Genomic DNA, 10033 nt, shown 5'->3' on the forward strand with positions numbered 1-10033 from the left:
CAGCACCCTGCCTTTCACTATTCCCCTCTCTCTTTCCTTAGCTGGCCAGATCACTCACTGCCTTTCACTATTCCCCTCTCTCTTTCCTTAGCTGGCCAGCACACTGCCTTTCACTATTCCCCTCTCTTTCCTTAGCTGGCCAGCACACTGCCTTTCACTATTCCCCTCTCTTTCCTTAGCTGGCCAGCACACTGCCTTTCACTATTCCCCTCTCTCTTTCCTCCTTTTGATCTGTTTCTCATCCTCGCTCATGTACTTCCCTGTTCCCTGACTTTGCTGTTGTCGCCTAGCCCCTGTGTTATCCTAGCTCCTAGCCCCTGTGTTATCCTAGCTCCTAGCCCCTGTGTTATCCTAGCTCCTAGCCCCTGTGTTATCCTAGCTCCTAGCCCCTGTGTTATCCTAGCTCCTATCCCCTGTGTTATCCTATCCCCTGTGTTATCCTAGCTCCTGTGTTATCCTATCCACTGTGTTATCCTAGCTCCTAGCCCCTGTGTTATCCTAGCTCCTAGCCCCTGTGTTATCCTAGCTCCTAGCCCCTGTGTTATCCTAGCTCCTATCCCCTGTGTTATCCTAGCTCCTAGCCCCTGTGTTATCCTAGCTCCTAGCCCCTGTGTATCCTAGCTCCTAGCCCCTGTGTTATCCTAGCTCCTAGCCCCTGTGTTATCCTAGCTCCTAGCCCCTGTGTTATCCTAGCTCCTAGCCCCTGTGTTATCCTAGCTCCTAGCCCCTGTGTTATCCTAGCTCCTAGCCCCTGTGTTATCCTATCCCCTGTGTTATCCTAGCTCCTGTGTTATCCTATCCGCTGTGTTATCCTAGCTCCTAGCCCCTGTGTTATCCTAGCTCCTAGCCCCTGTGTTATCCTAGCTCCTATCCCCTGTGTTATCCTAGCTCCTAGCCCCTGTGTTATCCTAGCTCCTAGCCCCTGTGTATCCTAGCTCCTAGCCCCTGTGTTATCCTAGCTCCTAGCCCCTGTGTTATCCTAGCTCCTAGCCCCTGTGTTATCCTAGCTCCTAGCCCCTGTGTTATCCTAGCTCCTAGCCCCTGTGTTATCCTATCCCCTGTGTTATCCTAGCTCCTGTGTTATCCTATCCGCTGTGTTATCCTAGCTCCTAGCCCCTGTGTTATCCTAGCTCCTATCCCCTGTGTTATCCTAGCTCCTAGCCCCTGTGTTATCCTAGCTCCTAGCCCCTGTGTTATCCTAGCTCCTAGCTCCTGTGTTATCCTAGCTCCTAGCCCCTGTGTTATCCTAGCCCCTGTGCTATCCTAGCTCCTAGCCCCTGTGTTATCCTAGCTCCTGTCCCCTGTGTTATCCTATCCCCTGTGTTATCCTAGCTCCTATCCCCTGTGTTATCCTAGCTCATAGCCCCTGTTATCCTAGCTCCTACCCCCTGTGTTATCCTAGCTCCCATCCCCTGTGTTATCCTAGCCTCTATCCCATGTTATCCTAGCTCATATCCCTTGTTATCTTCCCATCCCCTGTGTTATCCTAGCCTCTATCCCATGTTATCCTAGCTCATATCCCTTGTTATCCTAGCCCCTGTGTTATCCTAGCTCCTGTCCCCTGTGTTATCCTAGCTCCTATCCCCTGTGTTATCCTAGCTCCTATCCCCTGTGTTATCCTAGCTCCTATCCCCTGTGTTATCCTATCCCCTGTGTTATCCTAGCTCTTAGCCCCTGTGTTATCCTAGCTCCTGTCCCCTGTGTTATCCTAGCTCCTATCCCCTGTGTTATCCTAGCTCCTATCCCCTGTGTTATCTTAGCTCCTATCCCCTGTGTTATTCTAGCCCCTGTGTTATCTTAGCTCCTATCCCCTGTGTATCCTAGATCCTAGCCCCGGTGTTATCCTAGCTCCTATCCCCTGTGTATCCTAGATCCTAGCCCCGGTGTTATCCTAGCTCCTATCCCCTGTGTTATCCTAGCTCCTAGCCCCTGTGTTATCCTAGTCCCTGTGTATCCTAGCCCCTGTGTATCCTAGCTCCTAGCCCCTGTGTTATCCTATCTCTCGCACCCCTCCAGAGTGGCTATCTCCCAGTGGAGAGTGGAGATTAGAGTGTGGAGAGAGAGATGGCCGCCTCCCGGGTGCTCCACTCTACGGCAACCTGAAATGTCTCTAATCAATTCAGCATTGTGACATTCTTACGTTATCTCTCTCGCCGTGGTTCTCTCTCTCTCTCTTTCTCTGGTTCTCTCTCTCTCTCTCTCTCTCTCTCTCTCTCTCTCTCTCTCTCTCTGGTTCTCTCTTTCTCACTCTCTCTCTCTCTCTGGTTCTCTCTTTCTCACTCTCTCTCTCTCTCTGGTTCTCTCTTTCTCACTCTCTCTTCCTCCGTCTCTGTGGTTCTCTTATCTTCCTTTCTCTGCTGATCTCTTCCTCTTTCTCCCTCCTGTCTGTTAATGCTTATCTCCACAATGTGGCTGTAATCTTCTCTGTGAGTGTGTGTTGATGTGCTCCGTGTGCAACAGAGTAGCCCAATCTCAGCTCTGGAACGAGGTAGCCATTTCCCCCACTTCACTCACAAGGGCAGACAGTTTTATTCACTGACTGCTGAGTGTGCGTTTCTGCATCGGTGTGTTTGTGTGCTAACAGCGTCTAGCAAAGCACTTGATAGTTGACTTGTTTTACAGGCTAAAAATGAGCTTTAGTACATGTACACTTCAGAAAACATTGATCATCTCCTGAAAAACACTTCTTCATTTATACGCCAGCTGTAGATGAAAAGGTCTTTAAAAGCTGGTCGTGCTGGGTATCTGTCTGAAGTTAAACGTTTCCCCTGAAACGTTAGATGAGAGGTTGACGGGGATTCGTGAAGAACCGTGACATCATTGCATAGCAGCGCACATCTCTTCAAGTGTGTGTGTGTGTGTGTGTGTGTGTGTGTCTCTCAGTGGTTAGGAATGCGTTTGAAAAATGCTTGCTGATGTGGATTTTCCCTGTGATCAGATCAAATCAGCACTGTGTGAGGTAGTGGGACTGATGCAGACAGGCGGTTAGCTGGGGCTTTAGTTTCTTCACATGCTGAACCACAGCTGGCGACACACACTCAGAGAGAGGTGAGACATAGGTGGGTTAGAAGGTTTTTGGGGGACTGCATTTAATCTCTAGCCCCCCCCCCCCCCCCCCACCACCACCACTCACTGGACCCCTATGATCACTCGGCTATGCATGCCTCTCCCTAATATCAATATGACTCGTCCATTACTATCCTGGTTGGTGATTACTGTCTTATTTCACTGTAGAGCCTCTAGCCCTGCTCAATAACATACCATTTAGTTCCACCTCCCACATATGAGGTGACATCACCTGGTTAAAACTAGAGGTCGACCGATTATGATTTCTCAACGCGATACCGATTAATTGGCCGATTTAAAAATAATAATAATAATTTAAAAAAAATGTAAACTGTGTTTGTAATAATGACAATTACAACAATACTGAATTAACACTTATTTTAACTTAATATAATACATCAATACAATCAATTTAGCCTCACGAAAGTGCTGTTTGAATGAATGTTTACCTTGTTTATCTTGGCCAGGTCGCAGTTGTAAATGAGAACTTGTTCTCAACTTGCCTACCTGGTTAATTAAAGGTGAAATAAAAATAAATAAAAAAATTACTCAACAGACTTGAAATGTCTTCACACTGACCTCACGCACCGTCATGCACGGACCTCACGCTCCGTCACGCACAGACCTCACGCACCGTCATGCACGGACCTCACGCTCCGTCACGCACAGACCTCACGCTCCGTCACGCACGGACCTCACGCTCCGTCACGCACGGACCTCACGCTCCTTCACACATTGAGCTCCCTCTACCCCCCCTCTACCCTTCTCCCTCCCTCTACCCCCCCTCTACCCTTCTGCCCCCCTCTACCTCCCCTCTACCCTTCTGCCTCCTTCCCTTCTGCCTGTCCCTCCCCTTCTGTCTCCCTCCCTCCCCTTCTGTCTCCCTCCCTCCCCTTCTGTCTACCTCCCCGCCTCCCTCCCCGCCTCCCTACCCCCCTCTCTCCCCCCTCCCCTTCTGCCTCCCTCCCCTTCTGCCTCCCTCCCCTTCTGCCTCCCTCCCTACCCTTCTCCCTCCCTTCCTACCCTTCTCCCTCCCTCTCTCTCTACCCTTCTCCCTCCCTCTCTTTCTACCCTTCTCCCTCCCTCTCTCGCTACCCTTCTCCCTCCCTCTCTTTCTACCCTTCTCCCTCCCTCTCTCTCTACCCTTCTCCCTCCCTCTCTCTCTACCCTTCTCCCTCCCTCTCTCTCTACCCTTCTCCCTCCCTCTCTCTCTACCCTTCTCCCTCCCTCTCTCTCTACCCTTCTCCCTCCCCTTCTCCCTCCCCCTCTCCCTCCCCTTCTCCCTCCCCCTCTCCCTCCCTTTCTGCCTCCCTCTCTCCCTCCCCTTCTGCCTCCCTCTCTCCCTCCCCTTCTGCCTCCCTCTCTCCCTCCCCTCCTGCCTCCCTCTCTCCCTCCCCTCCTGCCTCCCTCTCTCCCTCCCCTTCTGCCTCCCTCTCTCCCTCCCCTCCTGCCTCCCTCTCTCCCTCCCCTTCTGCCTCCCTCTCTCCCTCCCCTTCTGCCTCCCTCCCTCCCCTCCTGCCTCCCTCTCTCCCTCCCCTTCTGCCTCCCTCCCTCTCCTTCTGCCTCCCTCCCTCTCCTTCTGCCTCCCTCCCTCCCTCTCCTTCTGCCTACCCTTCTCCCTCCCTCTCTCTCTCCTCTCTTTCTACCCTTCTCCCTCCCCCTCTCTCTACCCTTCTCCCTCCCCCTCTCTCTACCCTTCTCCCTCCCCCTCTCTCTACCCTAATCCTTCCCTCTAACACTCCCCTTCTCCCTCACCCTCTCTCTACCCTAATCCTTCCCTCTAACACCCCTTCTCCCTCCCTCTCTCCCTCCCTCTTTTTCTACCCTTCTCCCTCCCTCTCTTTCTACCCTTCTCCCTCCCTCTATTTCTCCCCTCTCCCTCCCTCTCAATGGTGGTTCTGTGGGCTAGCCCAGTTTATAAATATGGCTGTGATATCTGGCTTCTCCCAAAGGACTGTGTGTGAGTGTGTTTGTATTTGTGTGTGTAGCAGCATCGCTCCTAGCTGTGGTCTCTTTGATGTTCTTTTAAAACCTCTCGGCGGTCAGTTGGGCTCGTGTGAAGGCACAATAAATGTTTAATGTTGGAAAATGAAAACAGTGTTGTGCCCTTTTCGTCCTTCTCCCTGGCCTGGCCAGGCTTGTACTCCCTTTATTCAAGCCTCCGGAAGCTCTCTCTGTGACTCAGTGCTGCTGCTCAGTGGCGATCTAGTGGTACTGCAGTCGAGGGTGGGAGCTGTAGTACCACAGATGACCAGTGGGTGGCATGTCACTAAGGATTTGCCCCATGTAGGGTTTTCTAGATTGTTGTTTTGGCACTCTGATTGGTTGAATTATTACGTTAGGTTTGAGATAGCAAGTAGAAGTTTATTTGAAGAGGAATATAGCTCAGTAACTTTGCCAGTCCTTTCCCCCGACTTCTACACATGGAGGCTTCTAATATCTGATCTGTGGACTTCATTAAAGCAGCTAAATGCTCTCCAGTCCCTTTTTAATTGAGCTGGTTTCACTGTGGGCTTTTTGGCAGCAGCGGGCTGAGCGACTAGGGCAGGATAACAAGCAGAAAGCAGTGGCAGCACGGCTCGGTGAGCTTTATCCCAAATGGCACCCTATTCCCTATACAGTGCACTACTTTAGACTAGGGACCATGGGGGCTCTGGTCAAAAGTAGTGCACTATGTAGGGTATAGGGTGATATTTTCTATGCCTGTCTGCCAACACATCAATGCGTGACGCTGTTAACAAACAACTGTCTGTTTTTTTTATTGGAGCCTGTTTTTTCTAAATTTGTTCTCTCTCTCTCTCTCTCTCTCTCTCTCTCTCTTTCTGTCTTTCTTTTTCTCTCTCCCTCTGTCTTTCTTTCGCTCTCTCTCTCTCTCTTTCTTTCTCTCTCCCTCTCTCTCTTTCTTTCTCTCTCTCTCTCTCTCTCTCTCTCTCTCTCTCTCTCTCTCTCTCTCTCTCTCTCTCTCTTTCTTTCTCTCTCCCTCTCTCTCTTTCTTTCTCTCTCGCCCTCTTTCTTTCTCTCTTTCTCTCTCACTCTCGCTCTCGGTCTCTCTCTCTCTCGCTCTCTCTCTCTCTCTCTCTCTCTGTCTCTCACAGAGTAAACGAGACCATCTGTTACTCAGTGTTAAATGGTATTATCGTCAGTCAGAGGTCCCTGACTCAGTCTACCAACACCTGGTGCAGGATCGCAACAATGAGAACGGTGAGTGTGAGAGACTCGTACAAACACACACACCAGGGGGGTCCACCCACGGTGCTCGGAATGACAGAAATCTTTATATTAACAGAACATGCAAGTGGAGGATGCGACGCCACGTGTCCTTCTTACCGAATTCAGATCCACACTTTGAAGACGTTAGAATAGCTGCCCCTGTTCCTCAGCCAATAAGAAGAGTAACAAACCGCTACATCACTAGTCTATGCATATGAGGCAAGTCGGTTTCAATTTGGGGAAGCGCCTGTTCGCTTTTCAGTCATGCTAGATAGACTACTCCAGATATTTCCCTCCATGCATCAACCACTGTTTGAGGAGCACGCAGCCTCTCGCAAAAAAGTGCTTTCCTCTCCATCTTAAATAAGCATGCCCCATTCAAAAAATGTAGAACCAGGAACAGATATAGCCCTTGGTTCACTCCAGACCTGACTGCCCTTGACCAGCACAAAAACATCCTGTGGTGTACTGAATTAGCATCGAACAGCCCCCGTGATACGCAACTTTCCAGGGAAGTCAGGAACCAATACACGCAGTCAGTTAGGAAATGAAATGCTAGCTTTTTCAAACAGAACATTTGCATCCTGTAGCACAAACTCAAAAAAGTTCTGGGACACTGTAAAGTCCATGGAGAATAAGAGCAGCACCTCCCAGCTGCCCACTGCACTGAGGCTAGGAAACACTGTCACCACCGATAAATCCACTATAATTTAGAATTTCAATGGCCATGCTTTCCACCTGGCTACCCCGGCCAACAGCTCTGCACCCCTTGCAGCAACTTGCCCAAATCCCCCCGCTTCTCCTTCACCCAAAATTGTTGCAACCCCTATTACTAGCCTATTCAACCTCTCTTTAGTATCGTCTGAGATTCCCCAAAGATTGGAGAGCTGCCACGGTCATCCCCCTCTTCAAAGGGGGAGACACTCTAGACCCAAACTGTTATAGACCTATATCTATCCTACCCTGCCTTTCTAAGGTCTTCGAAAGCCAAGTTAACAAACAGATCACCGACCATTTCGAATCCCACTGTACCTTCTCCACTATGGAATCTAGTTTCCGAGCTGGTCATGCTCAAGCCACGCTCAAGGTCCTAAACAATATCATAACCTCCATCGATAAAAGACAGTACTGTGCAGCCGTCTTCATCGACCTGGCCAAGGCTTTCGACTCTGTCAATCACCACATTCTTATCGGCAGACTCAGCAAACTTGGTTTCTTAAATGACTGCCTCGCCTGGTTCACCAACTACTTCTCAGATAGAGTTCAGTGTGTCAAATCGGAGGGCCTGTTGTCCGGACCTCTGGCAGTCTCTATGGGGGGTGCCACAGGGTTTAAATCTCGGGCCGACTCTTTTCTCTATATACATCAATGATGTCGCTCTTGCTGCTGGTGAGTCTGATCCACCTCTACTCAGACGCCACCATTCTGTATACCTCTGGCCCTTCTTTGGACACTGTGCAAACCTCCAAACGAGCTTCAATACCATACAACACTCCTTCCGTGGCCTCCAACTGCTTTTAAATGCTAGTAAAACTAAATGCATGCTCTTCAACCGATTGCTGCTCGCACCCGCCCGACTAGCATCACTAATCTGGACGGTTCGGACTTAGAATATGTGGACAACTACAAATACCTAGGTGTCTTATGAGAATGTAAACTCTTGTCGTGTCTTTGGCTATGCCGGATTAAGTGATATGACATGCTATTCTATAAAATAATTTCTCCGTAATTAATATCACCTGATTGAGCTAATCATGTACATGTAATTAACTAGGGAGTCGGGCACCACAAAATAATATTTATAGAGCTGTTATCTTCTGAATAAACTCTTAAAGACCTAGTAATATTTTACATCAATAGCAGTCAATATTAATCGTCATCTTAATTCAGTCTCATCTGAAAGTTGAAAATAATTTTATTTGCACGAACCCTGGCTAACCTGTTGAATCAGCAATACAAAATTGGGTTATTTATTTACTAAATACCTAACTAATTACACATACACACAATGAATCATAACTTGATTACAAATTACGTCATGAAGTAAAACGTCCCTAGCGGAGGGAACAGATATGACAGCTGGTTACACAAAGAAAAGGGCTGGGTTTGAGTGAAAGAGCGGGAAAACTGAGGATCAAAGGGAAGAAGCTGTGTTATCGTAAATACAGTATCTGATGCATTCTAAATTACAGCCCATTTGGAAAAGGAAAATGCAATAAATATTTACTCTGAGCTTACCTCCCTGCTCTTCTACATTTGCACACACTGTAAATAGATTTTTCTATTGTGTTATTGACTGTATGTTTGTTTATAACTCTGTGTTGTTGTTTTTGTCGCACTGCTTTGCTTTATCTTGGCCAGGTCGCAGTTGTAAATGGAAAAGGAAACCCTGACACACACACACACTAAAATAGACACACAAAGTCTGCACACACACACACACACAATACACTATACAGTTGACTGTAACGGACATGATATGTAGTTATTGGCTGTGATTGACATGTCAAACAGAACACTGGTCTGAACCAGTCATTCGCTGTGTTGCCAAGGTAACAGCACTCCTTCAGACCAGCCGATTACAGGCCAGCGGGACGCGCGCACACATACACACACACACACTGTACCGAACCAGTCGTATTAGCTCTGTTTCCTTGGTAACACACACCTTGTAGGCCAGACAGCGAATGTGCAAATAACTTGCACTGTAATGGGCCCTTGAACACAAACTACCCAGCCATCAGCACAAGTGGCCCGTCACACACACACACACACACGCTGTCTGCTCCACCTTTTATTCTGTCTGACTACCTGAATACTGACTACCTGATTACTTGCAGCAATTCTCATCCACCCAAACATGTTGAAATAGTGTTCACTCTGTCTGCTACAGCCAAAACATGACCCTGACTCTATCCTCTCTCCCTGTCCCTGCTCTCCTTTCTCCTGCTCCTCCTCCTCTCTCATCCTCCTCCTGCTCCTTGTCCTTGTCCTCCTCCTCTTTCATCCTCCTCCTCATCTCTCATCCTCCTCCTCCTCTCTCATCCTCTCTCATCCTCTCTCCCTGTCGCTGATCTCCTTTCTCCTGCTCCTCCTCCTCTCTCTTTCTCCTGCTCCTCCTCCTCTCTCTTTCTCCTGCTCCTCCTCCTCTCTCTTTCTCCTGCTCCTCCTCCTCTCTCATCCTCCTGCTCCATGTCCTCCTCTCTTCCTTTTCTCTCTCCTCTCTCTCCTCGTCCTCTCTCCTCTCTCCTGCTCCTCCTCTCTCCTGCTCCTCATCCCCCTCTTCTCTCCTCTTCTCCTTTACCTCCTCTGACTGTTTTCTCTTCCCTCCTCAGATTCTGGCCGGGAGCTGGTCATCACAGACCCAGTGGTCAGGGGCAGAGAACTCTTCATCTCCGACTATGTGGACACATACCATGCTGCTGCCCTCAGGTGAGACAACACACACACTCAGAGAGAGACCAACTCTAAACAAGTTCAAGGAAAGTACTGAAGTTCATGACCTTGCTACTTGCAGCCTTTGTGGAATGGTACTGTATCAGTTTAGTTCCTTTAGGGGGACAGTCGACTACAGAGATGAAAGAAAGGTTTATAATCCTAGAACAGACACTGTGACCTATATAATTCAGAGCTCTAACCTAGAACCCGCAGCTCTAACCTAGAACCTGCAGCTCAAACCTAGAACCCACAGCTCTAACCTAGAACCCGCAGCTCTAACCGAGAACCCGCAGCGCTAACCGAGAACCCGCAGCGCTAA

At 49.1% G+C, this 10033-nt stretch overlaps 1 protein-coding gene across 1 annotated transcript in view; it reads left to right on the plus strand.

Annotated features, from left to right (window-relative positions):
* The window catches only part of LOC139398044 (arginine-glutamic acid dipeptide repeats protein-like), a 50631-nt gene extending 40893 nt beyond the window's left edge, over positions 1-9738 (plus strand). Inside the window, exons 2-3 of the mRNA XM_071144289.1 lie at positions 6162-6267; positions 9612-9738. Of these exons, the coding sequence (XP_071000390.1) occupies positions 6162-6267; positions 9612-9712 (207 nt within the window). The 3' untranslated portion in view covers positions 9713-9738. The remainder of the gene's footprint in view (positions 1-6161; positions 6268-9611) is intronic.
* The last annotated feature ends 295 nt before the right edge of the window (positions 9739-10033 follow it).

The sequence above is a fragment of the Oncorhynchus clarkii genome, unplaced genomic scaffold (genome assembly GCF_045791955.1).
Source record: "Oncorhynchus clarkii lewisi isolate Uvic-CL-2024 unplaced genomic scaffold, UVic_Ocla_1.0 unplaced_contig_7094_pilon_pilon, whole genome shotgun sequence".
NCBI classification, from domain to species: domain Eukaryota; kingdom Metazoa; phylum Chordata; class Actinopteri; order Salmoniformes; family Salmonidae; genus Oncorhynchus; species Oncorhynchus clarkii.